Source organism: Pygocentrus nattereri, chromosome 17, assembly GCF_015220715.1.
Source record: "Pygocentrus nattereri isolate fPygNat1 chromosome 17, fPygNat1.pri, whole genome shotgun sequence".
Classification (NCBI taxonomy): Eukaryota; Metazoa; Chordata; class Actinopteri; order Characiformes; family Serrasalmidae; genus Pygocentrus; species Pygocentrus nattereri.
In genome coordinates this window covers 39,462,322-39,483,395 of record NC_051227.1, presented here as the reverse complement: position 1 = coordinate 39,483,395, position 21,074 = coordinate 39,462,322, and the positions used below count along the sequence as shown (strand labels likewise).

General features: G+C 43.7%; 2 protein-coding genes across 2 annotated transcripts in view; one reads left to right on the top strand and one right to left on the bottom strand.

Moving 5' to 3' along the window:
• The first annotated feature begins 113 nt into the window (after positions 1 to 113).
• Positions 114 to 6,086, top strand: mrm3a (mitochondrial rRNA methyltransferase 3a). Its single transcript, XM_017683367.2, has 4 exons — positions 114 to 555; positions 1,009 to 1,253; positions 1,340 to 1,507; positions 3,155 to 6,086. The coding sequence occupies exons 1-4, from the start codon at positions 152 to 154 to the stop codon at positions 3,751 to 3,753; spliced, it is 1,416 nt and encodes a 471-aa protein (XP_017538856.1). The 5' UTR covers positions 114 to 151; the 3' UTR covers positions 3,754 to 6,086.
• Positions 5,560 to 21,074, bottom strand: part of nxn (nucleoredoxin) — a 115,894-nt gene continuing 100,379 nt past the window's right edge. The window contains exons 6-8 of the mRNA XM_017683368.2: positions 20,855 to 21,034; positions 19,696 to 19,820; positions 5,560 to 6,596 (exon numbers count right to left, since the gene is read on the bottom strand). Coding sequence (XP_017538857.1) covers positions 6,414 to 6,596; positions 19,696 to 19,820; positions 20,855 to 21,034 — 488 coding nt within the window. The 3' untranslated portion in view covers positions 5,560 to 6,413. The remainder of the gene's footprint in view (positions 6,597 to 19,695; positions 19,821 to 20,854; positions 21,035 to 21,074) is intronic.

Below are 21,074 nucleotides of genomic sequence, written 5' to 3'. Positions count from 1 at the left end.
AATGGACAGTAATGCAAAAATGATTGCTATGAATAATAACCTTAAACAAATTAAAAACGATATTTTCTTTCTTTTTTATTTTTCAAGAGACTCCCTTATTAAAGCTTTGGTTCAGCCCACCGGCGGTGACGCAACAGGCAAAGCAGCGGACATGGCTGCGCTCTTCGGCGGCGTGGGTCGTGAGATAACGCTGTTTATGGGCCGAGGTTCGTGCTTAAGGGGGTGGAACAGCGTCGTGGTGACCTCTAGACGGTTCATCCGAGGTTTGAGGCGGAGACCGGTGGCTGTGCTGCATCCAGGAGGCGAACGTGAGACTCGAGTAAAGTCAAACGAGACAGCTGACCAACCCAGACTGACCCGGGGGGACGCGGGGGGGACAGGCTGGGAGAGGAGCCGCAGACGACGAGCTGAAGACGAAACTTTCCACGCCGGAGCAGCCGCGAGGAACCCGGGCCATGGCTCCAGACCCGCAGCGGGGGCGTCCTGCTCCGGGGTGAGAGAGCAGCTGGGTGGGCTGCGATTCGAAAAAGCTCAACCTGGAGACAAAAGATTGCCGTGAGTAGAACAATACCAGCTAAGTTAAGTGAGACTTTAATAATCTCCACCTTTATTAACTTTAATAAACTCCACCTCCTCATTTAACCCATCCGTGAAGTGAAACACCACATACACACTAGTGAACACACACTAGGGGGGCAGTGAGCACACTTGCCTGGAGCGGTGGGCAGCCCTTTCCACAGCGCCCGGGAAGCAATTGGGGGTTAGGTGTCTTGCTCAAGGACACCTCAGTCCCCAGCACCTCAGATGTCGGTGCTGGGGATCGAACCGGCAACCTTCCGGTCACAGGGCCAGTTCCCTGACCTCCAGCCCACGACTGCCCCCTGCTACGATACGATTATACTGATTATATCGCTTTGCAGGTCCTAGTTGTGTCGTGGCAAAGCCTAATGTGGCGTGACAGACGGCAGGTCCGATCAGAACTGTAGTCTATATCACTCTTTTTTACAGGAAGGTCGTGAGTATCGCCCGGTCCAGAGCGTTTCGGGAGCAGCAGGGTAAAGTTCTGCTGGAGGGAAGGCGTCTGATCTGCGACGCTCTGGCTGCCGGAGCTGCTCCTCAGACGCTGTTCTTCAGCCGAGTGGAGCGGCTCTGTGAGCTTCCCCTGGACAAGCTGCGCCAGGCCTCACTGGTCAAGGTCAAGTTTGAAGACATAAAGATCTGGTCTGATCTGGTCACTCCACAGGGTGTTCTAGGTGAGTGGAGGTTTTTCTGTAGTCTAATCCTGTCTCCTCCTTTAATTTGTGCGTTTTTATTTATTTATTTTTACTTTATTCTGCAGCCATTTTCTCAAAACCAGATGCATCCCGCCTTTCATTTCCTAAAGATCTGCGTCTTCAGTCTGTCCCTTTGTTCCTAATCTGTGATAACGTACGGGACCCTGGCAATCTGGGGACCATCCTCCGCTGCGCTGCTGCGGTTGGCTGTGACCGCGTCCTCCTCAATAAAGGTACTGTAACGCACTCTTTACATTCAGAAGTATCCGAAGACCTGCTCATGCAGCGTATCTTGTAAAATCGAGGGTGTTTATGGGGAATTGCCGCAGCCTTTTCTCTTCCGGAAGTGTTTTTCTCTATACGTTACCGCTGGGCAGGCATGTGCACAGATGGACCCCTAGTGGTGCTCAAGCACCTGCCCTTTTGCCCAGGATGAGAAAAGTGCCCTTTCTGCCCCCAAAAACGTCTGCATGTGCCTGCTGCTTGGGTTCGATTCCATTTGGCCACAAGAACATTACTGAGGTCATACACTGACATTGGGCCTTTAGGTTTGGTCATAGAGGACTCCATCAAAGGTGTTCGGCACTGCTTCTTCACCACCAAGCAGATACTTGACATTGTGCCTCTGCGCTCTTGGTGTCCCATTCTACTGCCAGTGAATTTCTATGAAGAATGCTGTGTGTGTGTGTGTGTGTGTGATTTAACCGTGTGTCAGCAATGGGTCCACCCCAGTGACTGGGTATGTACAGTTGAATGCAAAAGTTTGATGTCCACCGTGCATTAGATTCATTTTATGAAATGCATATTATGATTTCAGTTGCATGAATTAAAGTGGGCCCACAGAGGGGTGTTTGAGCAGTGCCATATAAGTACTACCTTTGGTCCTCTAAAGAGCTGTGGGCTTCATTCACCAACCATTCTTAAGAAGAAATTATTCCTTAACACCCACTTGGGTGTTTTTTTTTTTTTTTTTTTAAACTAAGATTCTCACATTATCTGTTTCTTTTGTGGGATTTGTTCTTGGGTAAGAACAGAAATCTACACACTCAAAAGCATAAAGAGCATAACTCTTCAGTTTAAGAACTCGTCATGAATCTGACAGACTTCTTAGGACCTTTCTCGAGAACAAATTCAAGAAAAAAACTTAAGATATGGGACGATATTTGTAAATGAGGCCCATGGTTAGAACCACAGCCACTTAAAAGTGCAGAGTGTTCAAAAGTGAGGGTGTTCAAACAAGACCTAGGCTCCACTTCAGAACTAACTATAAATACTCGGTTAACTGAGAAGCTTGCTCTGCTGTGCTTAATAGAACGTCAGTCATAGCTTAGATATCAGCATGAGGGACACCTAAATAAGCCAAAATAAGTGACTAGATATAAGAAGTGGGCAGTCGTGGGCTGGAGGTTAGGGAGCTGGCCCTTTGACCGGAAGGTCGCAGGTTCGATCCCCAGGGCCGACAGTCCATGACTGAGGTGTCCTTGAGCAAGACACCTAACCCCCAACTGCTCCCCGGGCGCCGTGGAAAGGGCTGCCCACCGCTCCGGGCAGGTGTGCTCACTGCCCCCTAGTGTGTGTGTGTGTGTGTGTGTGTGTGTTCTCACTAGTGTGTATGTGGTGTTTCACTTCACGGATGTGTTAAATGCGGAGGTGGAATTTCCCCATTTGTGGGATCAAAAAAGTATCACTTAACTTAAGTGACTTGTTTCCCATGAATTCAAATGGGTGCAGGTGAGGTTAAAATTGTATTGCAGCCAGCCACTAGAGGGTGCCAGAGACAGTCTGGCTTCATGTGCCTGGATTATTTTTGAAATTTAATGTACATTTAATGGCCAGACTTTGAGTCTAACTCATACCTTTAAATGTCTCCCTCCTCACAGGGTGTGTGGACGCCTGGGAGCCGAAGGTGCTCCGTGCTGCGATGGGAGCTCATTTCAGGCTCCCTATATTCCCAGGTTTGGACTGGAATGATATTTCACAGCATTTGCCAAAGCCAGTGACCGTCCATGTGGCAGATAACGTCCACAAGCTTATGGTAAGGCAAGATGCTGAGGCTGCACCTCAGGATGCTGAAAAGCCAGGAGACGTGGGCTGGGTTTGCAACAGCGACAGCAGCAGGAATAAACACTTGGAGGAATATGTTGAATCAGACTCGGATGCCAATTCCGACTCTGATGATGACTCCGATTCTGATGATGAACTGTCTCGTCCATATTTGGAGCCAAAGGCGTACCATGAGAACTGGGCCCAGAGGAGCACAGCTCTGGTCATTAGTGGAGAAATCCACGGACTAAGCTCAGAGGCTTTACAGCTGGCTGAGGAAACTGGTGGTCATAGATTGTCTGTCCCAATGGCTCCTGGAGTGGAGAGTCTGAATTCAGCAATGACCGCGGGCATTCTCCTGGTTGAAGGCAGGAGACAGCTGATGAATTTCACACAGAAAGCCAGCAGAAGAGCAAGATCTCTGACCCTCCGGTAGCTTTATTAAGTGCGAAGAATGATATTGGAATCATATCAGTATGAGCAGATATTTGCGTTACAAAAAATACTGGCATCAGAGGAATGTTTAGATTTGACCAATATTACAAACTGATATTTGAAAACACATTTATTGTGTCCCAGAAGAGCAGAGTGTTTATGAATGCTAAAATATCTGCATTTTATTCATGTAACTGCATTTGTAACCCTACAGAAAAAAGTACTAATCCAGGTAGATGGAGTCCCAAATTCAACGTTTACATTATGGCATTTGACTGACGCTCTTATCCAGAGTGACTTTGTTTCATCACATAGGGAGGCCAAGGTGGTGTTAGGAGTCTTGCCCAAGGACTCTTATTGGTATAGTGTAGGGTGTTTACCCAGGTAGGGATTGAACCCCAGTCTACAGTGTAGAAGGCAGAGGTGTTAACCGCTACACTGACCAACCCCAAATTCAATATTTTAGAATGTTTATGTATCAGCATTGGCTTTAGAGGTGGCCAACATGATGATGATGATTTACTGTTGACATTATAAATTGTCACATTATGCTTTTTCTGAGATATTGCAGTACTTGGACACTGATCAGCTGCGTATTTCACTACAGCAGGAGCATAATAAGGCATAATAATAATTTTTAGATTTAAAGAGGCCAGGTGATGGTCAGGACCTGTAGCAGGGTCCAGCAGCATCGTTCCCAGAACACTTTACATTTTAACCTGAAATTCTGAGACTAAACCACAGGGGTAACTGCAGTTTAACAGCTATGCAACTACAATATATGGCCAAAAACTTTTCTAGGTATTTTGATGTAGGTGTTGTTTACCATGCCGAGGTCAAAAGGTCAGTGTGTATGAAATGTCACTTGTTTGGTCCTTGATAATTGCCACTTGTGATGTAGGTCATTTAGCTCTCACAGTGATTAGAGTTCCCAGAAATCAATGTGTTCTGCATCAGTTTCAGGGACAAACTAAATGAAAGCTGATTGTCTTGGTTGTTAACAATACATGTTGACCTTTTTTTGACCCACCATTCAAAAGCTGTTGAAGGAAATCTGAATATGCGCGTTTCACTGTTCACAAATCACTGCTTTCTCTTCACTTTTCAGTGCCGTCTTGGTAAAATCTGTGGGTATATCTGCTGGTTGACCAGTTGAGGACACAGTGGTCTCTAATAGTAACCATTAAACCAACTCCCATTAGAAAGCAAAACCATCAGGCTTTAATCGTAATGCTTCTGAAGGTCTTTTTTGAACAGGGCACAGCTGTACAGAAGCTCTTTTGTGATGTGGAACAAAACCTGCTTTTCTCCACTGCGATGCTACTTGACCCATGATAAAGCTACTGCCTCATTTCAGATCAGATAAGTTTAATGATTTGGCTGTTAAGGCTGCACACATTGCTGCAACTACTTCATTCTAAGCGGGTTACTGAATATGGACTCCATATCAGCGGGTGCTAAAAATATGTATGCATTGATACTCGGCCTGAAATAAACAGTATTGATGCACCCCTAATTAATAACGTGACTAAAAAACATTTGAGAACTGCAATTGGCCCAAATTCTCATAGCACACAGTGTTTACATGCACTTACTAATCAGATAACTGCACTCACTGTGATTGGACAGAGGTCTTATTTGCATATTGCATTCTTCAGTAAGACCAGTATCTCAGACTGTCACAATAACAAACACTATACGGCGCCTAATTCATGTGAAGAAATGCAGCAGCAGGCGGTGCTGAACTCCTGGGTGTTGCCGAATCTCAGAAGTGGGTTAAACACCAGACCAGACCAGACAGCAGAGCTAGACAGTGAGTTTTAATGGCCAGGGCTCTTCAGAAACACAACGAAGGAGAGACAGAAGCTGTGTGCACTCTAAACGCCTACACTTAATATGGAAACGTGCTATTAAATGCTATTCTGTGCCTTCATAAATCAGACTGCTTTAATAGAGGGGACCTTCACAGAAAATCCACTTAAAACGTGTCGAAGATGGAACAGTCATATTACATCATTACATCAAATATCAACAAGAAGTAGGACTGAAGTCCATTTCTGGATCAATAATAGCTGCATAAAAACGGCTGCCACGCAATGAATAGACTGACTCTTCGAGACGCTTCCAATACAGAGATACTGGTTTCTCCATGTATGCATAATAATCAGCACCCACAAGAAGAGAACTACAGCCTAGTGAAGGGAGCCAGGAGAACTGGAGGAACGTGGCTTTCCTCAGAAATACACTTACTGTTTTATGTACTTTATTCTTCCTTAAAGCAATATCTGGAAATAAAAGCTAAGTCGTATTAATAAAATAAAAGCAATAAAACGGTCTGAGTCTGCTGTAGCTGTGGGGTTTCTCATCTACATGATGAGGTTCTATGAATGAAACGGCAAAGAAAAAAGCAACATAAAAAAAAAAATAAATCTTGTATGAATTACGAAGTTTGCCATCCAGGATGTAAATGCAAGGCACCACAGGAGAGGAGAAGGACTCCAGGAAGAAGGGGTGGGACTTTTGTTTTAAAAAAAGGGGAAAATGTCAGTACAAAGTGAGGCTTCTCTTAAACAGTCTCACAGGAGAAAGGGGAAGGAAAGGAAGTCAGGGACTCGGGGGACTGATGGGAAGTGTAGTGCTGTCCAGGGTTTCTTTTCTGCTTTAAATGGGCTCCGGTTTGAGCTTCTCAGCCAGAAAGTCACTGACAAATTGCTCCACCACAGCCGGTGTGATCTCCTCCACATCTTTGACGTATTTGGCGCGGGCCGACATGTCCAGGATGGTCAGCAGTGGGGCTGCCTCTGGCAGGTTGGTGTAGTCTCGCAGAGAGTCGCTCATGTCATCCTGTGAGAACAGTGGAGAAACTCAAGTCAACAGCTGCGTAACACTGGAGATAACACCCACAATGCAAACAGACCAAAATCAAAAACAGGGCTGGCCACAGTTTAAAGATTTTGGAAACTGATAGAACAGTGATACTTTGAGAGCAATTTGGCAGGTCTGGATCAAGTTATTGGGCTCTGGGTACAGAGGTTTTGTGGGCATCTACCTGGATAACTTTTTTGGATAGGGAGTTTTTAACAATATTACCAGGTTACATGAGGGTTATGCAGCAATATGAAGGAAGCATGCTAACCGCACTGTTGAGCACATCACTGCTATTAGTGCAACATTTTAAAACCAATCGACATAAACCAACAGCAGAAGAGCACAGGTTAACATAAACCCAACACCCAGTGCAATAATCCATACTAAAGCGTGTCCCCTCTTGATAAGGAAAATACTGACCTCAATGAAAATGACAAAATTAAAAAATACAGACAGAAGAAAGCAGCAAACTTAACTCAAACCATCAGTTGTCCTAGGCTAAAGCATACTGCCACAGCAGGCTCCCCAGGTACCAACTACATATAGTTGGGCTCACCTCCACCCACAGTGTCGGCTCTGGAACCAAACTCCTGGATAGGGGTTGGTCCCTAGGTGAGAGGCGCCAGGCAGGTGTGGGATCGCCTCAATGCAAATTAAAATAGCAAAGAGGAAAACTCTGACTGTTGTGTGTGTTTATGCACCAAACAACAGGTCAGAGTATTCGGCCTTCTCTGAGCGAGTGGGCGGGGTTCTGGAAAGGGTCCCGCCTACAGACTCCATAGTTTTACTGGGAGACTTCAATGCTCACGTTGGCAATGACTGGGAGACCTGGAGAGGCGTGACTGGGAAGAACGGCCTGCCCGATCGAAACCCGAATGGTGAATTGTTATTGGACTTCTGTGCCAGGCATGGATTGTCCATAACAAACACCAAGTTCGAACACAAGGATGTTCATAAGTGTACATGGTACCAGAGCCACCTCTATTCACCTTGACCACCTTGGGTCAGAGGTGAAGAGAGGTGCTGAGCTGTCAACCGACCACCATGTGGTGGTGAGTTGGATCAGATGGCAGGGAAGACTGATGGTCAGACCCGGTAGGCCCAAGCGAATAGTGAGGGTATGCTGGGAACGACTGTCGGAGGCCCCTGTTCAGAAGGATTCGTGTCCCGGAGGAATGAAGGAATGAATGAAGGAATGAATGAAGGAATGAATGAAGGAATGAATGAAGGAAGCCTTTGTCACATAGAAGTAGAGGACATGGAGTCTGAATGGACCCTGTTCAAAACCTCCATTGTGGAAGCTGCCAGGCGTAGGGACTGGTTTGCCCGAAGGACTCCCGATTCAGCAGAGATGTACAGAGAGGCAAAAAAGGTGGCTGCCACAACAGTGGCAGAAGCAAAATCAAGAGCGTGTGAGGAGTTTGGTGAGACCGCGGAAAAAGACTTTCGTTCTGCCTCAAGGAGGTTCTGGACAACTGTCCGGCGACTCAGGAGCGGTCAGAGTGGCTGTGCCCAAGCTGTGTTCAACAAGGGTGGAGAAACTCTGACTTCGAATGAGGATACTGTCGGTCGGTGGAAGGAGCACTTTGAGGAACTGCTTAATCCAGGAAACGTGCCTCCCTCATGGGAGTCAGGGCCACAGGCTTCTTTTGTGTCAAGTTCCATTTCCCTGGTGGAGGTCAGTGAGGTAGTTGGTAAGCTCTTCAGTGACAAGGCACCGTGGATGGATGAGATTCGTCCGGAGATGCTTAAGGCTCTGGATATTGTGGGGCAACTTTGTAATTATTGTTCTTTCTTAAATGAAGACTAACAGAAAATTAAAATAATACTCATAATAAAATGTCAAGCTGTGACGCCTCGTTTAAACGCAGTCTTTATATTTATGTGCTAAGCACACCAAGTCATCTGACCACACGGACTTGTGATGGACATTCGCCTCCTTTTTTGGACCGACTTTCAGAAGTTAGCGAGTGTGCTTTGATGAGCGACAATCAAAGCTAACTTTGATGCATGGAATTTTGTGCATGAAAGACTCAGTGGCGAGCCAGTGCACACAGGGTACAGTGCTATCTCTCATTAGAGGCAGTGTGGTGGTGAGGAGGCAGGTTTCTTTGTTCTCTCTGCCCCCAGCAGCGCTGCTCGCCCATCCGGCTGAGCCTTGGGCTCTAGAGAGGCAGGGGGCAGCCAGGAGGGGGTACAAAAACACTGCTCCCCTCTGAGCGGGATCTGAGCAGCTACAGAGCAGAGAAAAGCGATGAAGCACTGAGAGTGAGTGCCAGGCGGAACGATGGGTGTCTGTGTGGTAAAACGGTGCATGAAGAAGCTTTTATTGCATTCTGTCTACTTATGTTTTTTGCAGTTTTATTAATTTTTACATGGCCATTTTCCAACCTCTCCTTATCCCTTAGAAATAAACAGGCTATTTTTGCTACAATGCCTTTGAGACTGATATGTAAAGGAGCTCTCTTCTGACTGGATTCATCGTGATGCACCTCATGATGACTTCACAACTATCATGAATTTAAAACAGGTCGATTCTGCAGCTTAGTTTCCATATGAGGCATGTAGACTGGGGAGCAGAGAGAACCGTTCTGAAGTTGAAAAATCAAGAAAGTTCATATGCAAAAGAAATTAATAGTCAAATTAATTGTCCTAATCCACCTTCATCTTCCTCATGGTTAAAAAAAATATATATATATTCTCTCTTTCCTGAAAAAATGCATCCACTGCATACAAATATACAGTGGAAATTGCACTTCCTTTTATTTTCAATAAGGAGTAGCAAAAGAACGTGAGGGACTGTAGGATAGCAAGCTGCAAGAACTTGCCAAGCAGCCCAAGAAAAAAAAACGTTGAGCTGGTTTTGGAACCATTTCCTATATAGTTCCGCCTGAAGGAAGGCTTTTGAATGAAAGTATGGAACTCCTCATGCTTTGCGCAGCTGCCACAACCCTCTTCTTTCTCAGATGCATGATGCAGCTTATTCAGAGCGCTTATTCTCTGGAGTTGTAGTGCCGTGTTACACGTGCAGTTTTGAACAGGAATGAATATCACTGGTGGCTGCTGTTTAAAAAAACAACATCAGAGGAACATTTTGGCTACACCGCTCTATTATACATCTCAGAAATACAACCCCAAGTTGGGACACTATGCAAAACGTAAATAGAAACAAAATGCTATGAAGTGCAAATCATTTAAACCCCATATTTCATTGGGAATGTTACAAAGACGACATATCAAATGTTGAAACTGACCAATTTTATCGTTTTTTGAGAAATACATGGCCAATTTGAATTTAATGCCAACAACATGTTCCAAAAAAGTTGGGACAGGGTAAAAGGCTGGTATAATTGCGTAATGCAAAAAACAAAAAAACACGGGTATAAATAAAGCATCCAAGAGAGGCGGAGTCTTTTAGAAGTATAGATGATGAGGGTTCACCACTCAGTGAAAGACTATGCAAGCAAATTAAAACAAACATGATTCTGTAGTGGAAATCACTGCATGGGCTCAGGAACACCTCTGAAAACCACTGTCTGTGAACACAGTTCATCACTGCTTCCACCAATGCAAGTTAAAGCTCTAAAACGCCAAGAAGGAGCTAGATATAAACAGGATCCAGAAACGCTGCCACCTTCTCTGGGCCTGAGCTAATTTAAATTGGACTGAGGGGAAGTGGAAAAGTGTCCTGTGGTCCGACGGATCAACATTTGAAATTCTTTTTGGAAATCGTGTCCTCCGGGCTGAAGACCACTCAGCTTGTTATCAGTGTGCAGTTCAAAAGCCAGTATTCATGACGAGATAGGAGTGCATTAGTACATGGGTGACATGCACATCTGTGAAGGCACCATTAATGCATTAATGCTGAATGATACATACATGTTTTGGCAACCTAAGCTGCCATTCAGAGGACATCTTTTTTTCAGGGAAGGACTTGCTTATTTCAGCCAGACAATGCTAAACCACATTCTGCACGTATTACAGCGGGACTGGCCAGCCTGCAGTCCAGACCCGTCACCACTGAAAACATCTGGTGCATCATGAAATGAAAAATACAGCAAAGGAGACCCCGAACTATTGAGCAGCTGAAAACCTGCATCAAACAAGAACAGGAAAGCTTTTCACTGTCAAAGCTGCAGTTCCCAAATGCTTAGAGTGTTATTAGCAGAGGTGATGAAACACAGTGGTAAACATGCCTCATCCCAGCTGTTTGGAATGGGTGGTGATTTCATACCTGACTGGTTCTTTCACATCCTGCCTTGCCCCCTCAAGTGTCTCACATTAACCTCTTATTCTCCAGGATATATTTTGTTTGGTCCAGCTGAATGTAAATGACCAAATTATAAGGCATATTATTCAGTAACTGCATAAAATAAATATAAATTTATATTTTATTTACTTTTAACGCTCCCTTCAAATTAACAGAGGATGTGTTTTATGATCATACACACATTACTATATGCTTACAATTTACTGCTGAAAGCCAAAAATCTTAGATGCTCTTTGTATTATTTTATAAAATTTTTTACAGAGTTCATCACTGAAGAGACTCCACGTGTTTATAGTTTATAGCCCAAATGGGTCGACTTTTAGTAGACAAAAATCTATTTGACTGGAAAGAAGACGGTTACAGCTCTCATATGACACCCACCTTTGAATGTAGCTTATGAAATATGAAAGTTGTGAATAAGTGTGTTTTGGAACTACCGGTGGTCTCAAGGAGTGGAAGAGGTTAAAGGGGAAAACTAAATTTTCCTCCCTGTTTGGAAATAAAAGAATTTGTTGTACTTTGTAAACATTGTTAAAGTTCGGAAACACACCATTCACTCCATAGTCCATACATGGAAACTTAAGCTGCAACAACAGCCCTCTGAATCCAATATTTTTTTCTCAAAAGTCAACACATTTACATATATTCGCTCATTCAGCCTGTAACAATTTAGCCCCGCCCATTCATTTTGAATGAGGCGCAATACAGGGCAGCCAATCAGAACAAAGCTCATTTACACAAAGGGCCTGTTTGGTTCTAAGGGATGAAGAGATGCTGGAAAATGGTCATGGAAAAGTAAAAATGCATCAGGACCTCATCTCTTAAAACAACTGCATGCAATAAATGAGTGTTAAACAATCCTTGTTTTTAGATGGCAAGTTGGAAGAGCCAATCAGGTCTCTTCGCATATTAGGAGGTTCAGGCCCACAACTGAATCCATGATTGATTTTATGACCAGTGACAACAAACAAATGAATCCATTTTCAAATTAATAATCATTTACATTTTTGTCAGTGCAGACAATGACGTGGAGGCCCTGAGCTACAGCAGGCGCCAGCCCTGATTAGAAGTATTTATATTTATTTTAAAAAAAAATGAAAAAGATGCTTGGATGATTCACAGAGGGGGAGGGATAAACACACAACGAGGCAGAGAGAAAAACCAGCTCACTCCCTGCGTTTGTCTTCTACAGCTCTTTTCCTCCAGACCTGCTTCGACCTTTCTGCTCTTAAGACTCAGAACTAGCACTGTAATCCCCGTCAGGAGAAGCCTGTCAGAACTCCGCAATACACACAAATCCCATCGGGACGTAGCATCAGTTATAAAAGAAGAACAGTATATATTCACAGTTTGGCAGTGGTGTTTATGGAAACTGCACAAGTCCAGCTTCCTCTCCTTGAGGAATATACCTCATGCTTGATAGAAAGATGGGCTTCCTTTTCCTGTCTCGACCACGCTTAGGTCCATCAGCCCATGTCTCACTTTCACATGGTATGATGATCCTATTTCCCCCCTCATGTAATCCTGCTGAATGAGAGAGGCTTGGACTGGACACTTTCATATGGAAAGCATTACTTTGCAATCAGAAGATATGAATTAGTGTCCACTAGGTGGCAGTACATTAAAGGCCTGCTTCAGAAAACACAATCGCAGCCTGTCCATTCCAGCTCTGACTTCATTCCAGTGAAACTATGAGCTATTCCATGCAACGGTAAATGCATTAAACCGCACAATCAGATCTCAGCTCTCTAAAAGAACTGCCTCACTGCTTTTGCTACCTAAAAAGGACAAGAGCGGCCGGCACGGAGTCGGTGACCTTACAAAACTGCTTACAGATGAAATCGACGCAGCAACAACAGGGCAGCAGATTCATTGCTGACCTCTAACTTTCATAGGGAAAACAAATGGTGATAAGTGCTGACCTACGAGGTCAGATAAAACGGTTGACTTTTAGACTAGAAACATTAATTAGAAACATCACTAGCGGAAAACTTCGAGGATACTGTGGCAGTGTTGATTATGTATTTCCTGTGATGCAGTACAGGCAAAAAAACTGCATCAGGCAGGGGGTAAGGCATGATATTACTCATAATCACTTCCTTTTTCCACCATCCAGATGGATGTTATTGTCCACTCGGAGGCTGTGAGACAAAAGCACCGGAGGCTGAAGCCGTAGAAAACGTTTTCTCTCCGTTCCCGAAGAAAAACACACACAAGTCGTATGAAAGCCTCTGCCAGAGAGATCTTGGCCTGATAGAAGCCAGAGGAGCTGCGGCCCAGGGGAAGAGAAATGGAATCTGTCGCTGTCGTTCTTCCAGCCTCTCTGATAGGAGGAGATTACATCTCTAGGGCTGCCTGGCTCTCCACGTGAAGCCATACATCTTCTCTTTATGCGGCTGCTGAGCATGAGTAAACTGCTTTTCACACACATGCGGCGTGCACCCACCCACCCTGTTGCGCTGAGAAACCAAAGGGGGGGGACCTGCGGCTGCCTCCAGTCTCAGAGAGAGATAAGAACCTGCGTGTTTGCCGTATCACGCCAGCCACACAATGCCGAGGTTTATTCAGCTCACTGTGGCACTGTAGTCTTCCACGCTTTCTAGCCATCTGATAAGACAAACAGAGACCAGATCCCACCCCTCCAAAACACACACACACCCAATTCTGCGCAGATGCTTTCCGGCTACGTTTGACTTATTAGTTGATGAAAGAAAATTCAGCATTGTTGTTTACAGTTACATCATGTAGAGGTTCTTTAAAAGGGAAATGCCACAGAATTTTCAAAAAATCTGCAGAATTCATTTAGACGTAAACAAAGTCAATCAAAATGGTTTGATGGGAGACGGCTCACTGCAGAACCAGGGAACAACAGGAACCAGGGGTGGTGACGTTTACAACACCAAAAAAAAGTGAGCATGTGAGTTTTTAAATGAAATGTTGATAAAGGTGAAATAACAAAATCTGAATGAGATTATTCTTTGGGGACTCAACGTCTCAACCATGAATGTATTACACAGAAAAATATTGTATGCCAAAATTTAACGATCATGAAATGATGTCTCGGGCATCAGGCAGTGCGTTCATAACCCTTTAATGTAATAACTTTGTGATGTAACTGGATGTCTGGTTCCTATCGGCCCCACTGTGAATTGCTCTGACTTTCAAGTTGAGTTGCTCTATAAACGTTCACATCAAACCGCTCCAAATGAAATCTGTGGAATTCCCCCTGTTTAATGGTCCAACACGCGTACAAAACTGGTTCTTTAACGAATCATACACTGAAACATTCTTTGAAACTAGTCGCTACAGGATGTAAACTGAATGTAAATGTACTTTATTACGTAACTATCAAATGATATAATTACATTTAAAAAGCATCATGACAGCAGTTTTCCTCTTGAAAGAGCAAAATATCTTCAAATATCTTCAAAGAAATACCAGAAGAAGAATTAGGGGTTTCTCTGGTGGGGTAACTGAGTTGCTTTTGATCTCTGTAAGCTGACCACACATACATACACAAACACACCCGCTCTGGTGTCTCACTAACCCCGACACGCAGCAGCTGGTCGGTCCCCAGAGGGCTCCAGTGCCCAGTCCCCACTCTGTATCCTCTCAGTACCCTTTACTCCGAGACTGACCAGAACACTGGCCTGAGAATGCACATTTTGGGTGCTCACTAAATAAACTCGTCATAGCAGACTCTTCCAGAAAACTGAATGTGAAATATAAAATTTAAAGATATAAAACAAATATTTACTTAATTAAACATGAGACCCAAAACTTAATTGGAATTTTTACACACTGTGTCTCTGAAAACCTTAAATCTGGAACAAAAGTTGCTAAGCTGCACTGTTCAAAGTATTTTCACTGTAAAAGTTCTGCAAAGCTTAGTCAACACTGCTTTCCTCATTAAAAAAAGTTCTATGCTTGTAAATAAACCATATAAATACTGTATTTTAACATTGTTAGTTTACAGAAATAGAACGTTAACTCATAAAAACGAACGATCACCTTTACCATCTTTTTTATCTTAATGGCTTTTAGTTATTTTTATGGTAAAATACTGTAGGTCAGAATGAGTAGATGACCTAGAGAAACTGTGATTACAGTAAAAGACAGTATTTTAACTAAATTTAATGACTAATTTTACAGTTTTTAAATCATCATTGAGAAAATGTTTTATTGTTAATTAAGAGGTTTTGTCTGGCACTCTGCTGGCTGACTTCATCATATTTGAGACCCCCCGCCCCCCACCCCCCCCCCCCCCCACCCCCACAAAGATTCGGTAAAAATCATTAGCCTTGGAGGCTTTTAAATGCTCGTCATGCAAATGCATAAAAATGCTGAAACACTAACGATTGTCTAAAAATGCCTAAATACTTGCAGACCGCAAACATTCAAAAGACAACGTTAGATAAAACTAACCGATTATAGGCTATTAAAGACAATGGGCAATGGACCAAAGTCCACCTAATGCTTGGTCCTAAACTCCAACATGCTGTGCATCTGTGCATTTGAATGGAAAATCTACATTTAATTAAAAACAGTGCTGAGAGGGAACAGTTCTCTGTTAAAGTCAGAGAGTCAGAGTGAGATAAAGGGGGTGCTGGTGTCGTAATGTGAGGGCCGAGGCCTACAGTGTGTGTGTGTGTGTGTGTGTGTGTGTGTGTGTGTGCGCAGCTGGTGTTGGTTTACAGTAAGTGTAGAGCAGAGCGACTGTATAGCCGATGGTGGGGGTGTGGTGAAGCTTCAGACAGACACATGGAGCGCAGACAGAAACATATACACTCATCTGAAATACAAACCATAAGAACAACCACATATATCATACTGACCGGGGAGGGGGTGGGGGGGGGGGGGTGTTGTTCATATTAAGTATCTAGAAGCCTAATGGAGCAAGCAGAGAAATTATATTAAAAGTGCTAAACTAATCAATTCCACACGTGTGTTTATAAGAAGAGGAGATATTTCTATGATTTATCTATTTCTAGATATTTCTATGATTTAAAATGAATGAAAAGCAAATTTTGGTCTTTCACATTTATGCTGTGTTTGTCATCAAAGCAAACAGAAAAGGGTATTAACAGGTAGCTTATTACCAGTACAGTAGCAGCCCCTACTCTTCTGAGAATGCTTTACACTGGATGTTGTGACATGAGGATTTTGTGAGGATCTGACTGCATTCAGCGACAGGAGCATTAGCAAAATCAGACAATGCTGTTGGATAAATAGGTCTGGATCACAAAAGCCACCCCAACTCACTCCAAAGGTTTAGCGTGGCATCTCATCACTCCTAAGAACACAGTTCTTTGTACCCCTTCAGCTGATACGTGGTATTGGGCATGGTGAGCTTAGACTCAAGTGCAGCTGCTCTAAAGCATCCCATTCTATTGGCAATGCTTTCCTATGGAGAGTATACAAGCTGTGTACGGCGTTGACAGTGGATGCATCTTAAAGCCTCTGTCAACATGCCTTCCGACGCTTATACTTTTGTTTAAATAGTAATAATACAGAATAATACAGTGTTTTCCAGTGTTATATTCAAATTTATATCAATTCAGTAGAATTTAAGATTTTACGATTTAATAGATAACTGATAAACGCTCAAATAATTCCAAACTTCTACCTGCTGTTAACTGTGTGGGGGTGTCAGAATGCAAAATGATTGACTGCAGCATCTCTCAGGCAACAAAACATCCGCCAGTCACAGTGTTGGTTGGTTAGTGTAGTGGTTAACACCTCTGCCTTCTACGCTGTAGACTGGGGTTCAGTGCCCCGCCTGGGTAAACACCCTACACTACACCAATAAGAGTCCTTGGGCAAGACTCCTAACACCGCCTTCACCCACCTGTGTAAATTGATCAAATTGTAAGTCGCTCTGGATAAGAGCTTCAGCCAAATGCTGTAAAAAAGTCAAATGTAGTGAGCAACACTGTCAATTAGTGCAGTTAAGCCTTTTGTGTTTGAGGCCTTATGGCTGGTAGATTACACACATTGTGCCTGATATCGAAGAGCTCTGCTCTGATGTTAAATCCATAGCCTGTAGCTAGTGAACTGCTGGACCGTCACAGAAGCTCTCGCGATGAGCTGCCACAGTCATCTGCAGACACTGTGGAGACATTTCTTGTGTACTATATTGTTCACCATGCCTGTAAAGTGCAATTGTGGGGAAACATTCTGAGTCTTGAGCCTCTTGGTGGGGGAGAAGCCTATCAGCATTTTTTCCCACAGTTAAGGTGGCGCTATTGCGCTCTCCTGAATGAAGTTAATTGCTTATAGTAGGATCCAGCAACAAGTGGCTAATGCATGTAGACAGCGCTGTCTAGCTACTCTACAAACAATGATGTGATAAACCTTCAGAATAAGCACCATTAACTACTGCAGAAAAGCTTAGATAACCAATTGTTTTGAAGAGGGCAGTGGGAGAGCAGTCACAGGAGTGAGCTGATGTACACGTATTACTAACTGTGATGGGTACTGTGGTGGATCTCATTTCCAGAAGACGTCACCTGAGCCAAATTCAGTCCCACTAAACTCAAATCAAACAAAAGAAAACAGCAGAAGCAAACAGAAAAGGCCATTTCCAGCCGTTCATAGCAAAACCAGTGGTGGTTGGTGTAGTGCAGTGGTTGGGTTGGTTGGGTTGGTGTAGTGTAGTGGTGTTAACCTTCTACGCTGTAGACCTGGGGTTCAATCCCCCACCATGGTAAGCGCCCTACACTATACCAATAAGGGTCCTTGGACAAGACTCCTAACACCTACCTATGTAAAATGATCTAACTAAGTCGCTCTGGATAAGAGCGTCAGCCAAATGCCGTAAATGCAAAACATCACAAGAACTATAGATAATCAAGTAAAATGATGACGATGAGTAGACAAGGGCTTTAAAGCGGCTGAATTCACTAATGGGGAGGACTGGACATAGAGCCTATGTACTACTGTCAACAACTACCCTGCTACTCCACAACAATGATCTTGCATTATTTCCAAAAGTGGATGGGACCTGTTCCCCCACGATATGTATAATGCACCAATGTTTTCGTTCAAGTGACTGGGCTTCATTTCTGAAGTCAAAATCTTGGCTTTGGAATCAAAATTGTACTGAGCTTAAAAACGTTCATCGATCCACACGTACAAAACTCTGAGAGCAGCGAGAAGAAACAGTGCGGCAGAGGGGCAGCTAATCAGGCCATTTCACCTCCTGCTGCTGACTCTGAGCTGTGCTGCACCCAGGAGGAGAAAACGAGAGATAAGAGAACATTGGGCTTCCTCTCTCAGAGAGAGAGCGACGACTGGGGAGAGAGAGGAGACCGAGGGAGACTCGGCTGTTCTTCAGGAGAGGCAGAGCAATCTGCTGTCTGTGTGTTTTCCAGGGCAGACTCTGATTCTCTTGATGTTTATGGTGGTAAGTGTAGACAAGCCTCCTAACAGATTATGTTACAAGTTACAAGAACAGATGGCGCATCGCACCTGTACAAAAACAGCGTTGCTGCTGTGGCGATTAGTCAAAAAGCGTCGAGGACGTTGATTATGGAAAAAAAAGTCGACGTGTTTTGTTTTTTATTGGTGACATTCTTTACTTAAGTAATGCTCAGAAAACATACATGGATTTAAAATGTACCTTCTCAATGAACCAGCAGTGATCAGCTGGCGATTTGCCTATTTTAGATTCTCTGGTCTTAATGTTTATATAACTTTATCTTTTTCACAAAGTATTCTGGAATCTTTGGAAGGCTCTGTATGGTTTGTTATTGTTCAGTTAACTTGATAAGATTAGATATCACTTTATTTGTACAGTCCACTTTAGATGCGTTTTAGATACTAAATTGACCCTAATTTAATAATCTAAACCTGGCTATAATCCTAATCCTAATCTTAAACAACCCAAAATCTAAACCCAACCCTCACCCTCCAAATCTCATCCTTAACCCCACCAGAAGCAACTGAGTTTCAACAGACAGCTTGTAAACAATTTGAACATCTACAGATAATCTCTAGGGGGTGTTTCTATAGCTCGGCGCTGGAACTACAAGGTTAATATAGCTGACAAACTAGAATAGTGTTGAATATCCATCTCTCTGTCCACCTCTGGGTCTTCATTACAGTCGCACAGACCTGTCGCTGTAGTTCAGAGGACAGCAAGACTGAGGGCTGTGTAGCTGAACAGTTTTACCCAAGTGAAGCGATTTGAGGTTTAGGTCATTTTTACAGTTCACAGCAAGATAAACTTTGCCCTAAACTACATCAATAGGTCTGCACGATCTCACTCAAGACCTGGATGTGTTTGACTTCTAGTGTTTGTTAGCAATGTTGGCCTCATAGCTCCAAAATTTGGATTCCAAACATGTCTTGGCTGATCGACGACACGCTGGGTAAGTTGAAAACGCTGTACTTTTTTTTTTTTCGTCAAACGCTTCCTTTAATAATCAATAGCGACAGCTCTAAATGCAATACATTAAAGAGAAGAACAGAACGCGATGCGATTCCTGTTGTTTTGTTGCACCAAAAAAAAAAATATAGCTGCTATGATGATGGTGGCAAAATTTAGAGGAAGTGAAGAAGGCATAATACTTCGATTAGTCAATGAGTCAAATAAGAGTTGACAGTTATGTGGTATCTAGAAATAACCTTAGAATACAGATTAACTCCTATTATCAATGAACTGTTGATAATATTGACTATTGGACTAAAATAGTGGCAATCAAACTTGTAAGTGAAAGTGAACACACACAGGCACACAGCCAGACTAACACACACACACACACACACACACACACACACACACACACACACACACACACACACCTCTCCAGCCACAAAAAACAGCAGCGGGGTTTCCTCGTCCTTGGCCTTGTACTTGGCCATGATCTTCTCTGCGATTGGCTGGATCAGCTCCTTGGCTGGCTCCAACTCACCCTCCTCCTCTGCGTCTGAAAGAGAGAGAGAGAGCAAAGACTGCGTGAGGGAGAGGAAAAAGAGAAAGAAAGAAAGACAGAACAAAAGAAAGAAAGAAAAAGGGAAGAGTGCAGAAAAAGACAGAAGAGTGGAGAGGGTTAGAGATGTGGAGGAGCAGGGATGACATGAGCCATCATGTTCATCAGCAGATAAGTGAGGAAGAGCAGAGAAAGAACTGAATGAGGGCAACACGATAGATGACTGGATGGATGGATAAGAATGGATGAAGGAGAGAAAACAGACAACAGAAAACAGGAGAGAAGAGCAGATGGCCTCAGAATGCCGGTCTGATGTAATCTCTCAGGAGCATGAGCTAAAACAAAGACCTCATCTTACTCTTACTTCACTCTGCCTCACAGGAGTGAGATGACAACCTCCCTCCTGAACGCAACACACACTCAGGTTTGTTTTAATATCCTGTCAGGACATGGGGGCACACATTGTGTGTGTGTGTCTTGGAAGTTGGTTGCATTCATTCAAGTATGTTGAGTTCCCTGTTTTATTTGCAAATTTTGCACATTTGGCTTCTTTTGTGGCTGCTTCATTTTCTCAGTAAAGACTTCTTGACAGCTTCACCTCCTTTCAGACAGACACAGTGTTGTGCTGTCTTCTTTCAGTGGGAGGATGGACAGAAACAGCTGTGGGTTTTTCAGCTCTGAAGTAAAAGTGGAGCTTGATTTTCTCCTCCCTCTCAAAGATGAAAGATTTATGTACTGTTGATCTGATAGTGACAGTTTTGGTGGTCTGCCAGGACTCTCAGGCGTCCCATTTTCCCTGCATCTTTTTATATGTTTTCAAGCTTCCTTGTGCAGTGAATCATCTTCTATTTAAGCCCCTTATGAATTTAAAATAAACTTTTACTTAGTAAGTGCTTGCCTGAAATTATTAAATGGAATTATCTCTGACTTCTGCACAGTCTATTATGTGTAATAATAATAATAATAAATTGTCACAGAAATGTACAAAAACAAACGACACGTACATGCAAATGCACACACTGAGCGCTCACCTACGAACAGTACGAGGCAGGGCCCCTCATGAAGCTGCACTGCATTGGACTCGCTGAGCTCCAGGACGGGCCTTGGGTGCCATGGAAACAGCCGACACTCTGGGTCATTCAGCACCTCCACCCGGCCCTGCCGTGTGATCATGTGACCCTCTGTGTCCAGCAGGATCAGTGTGGGGATGCCTGTAGAGCGTATACACGCACACAAGATAATACAGAGCGA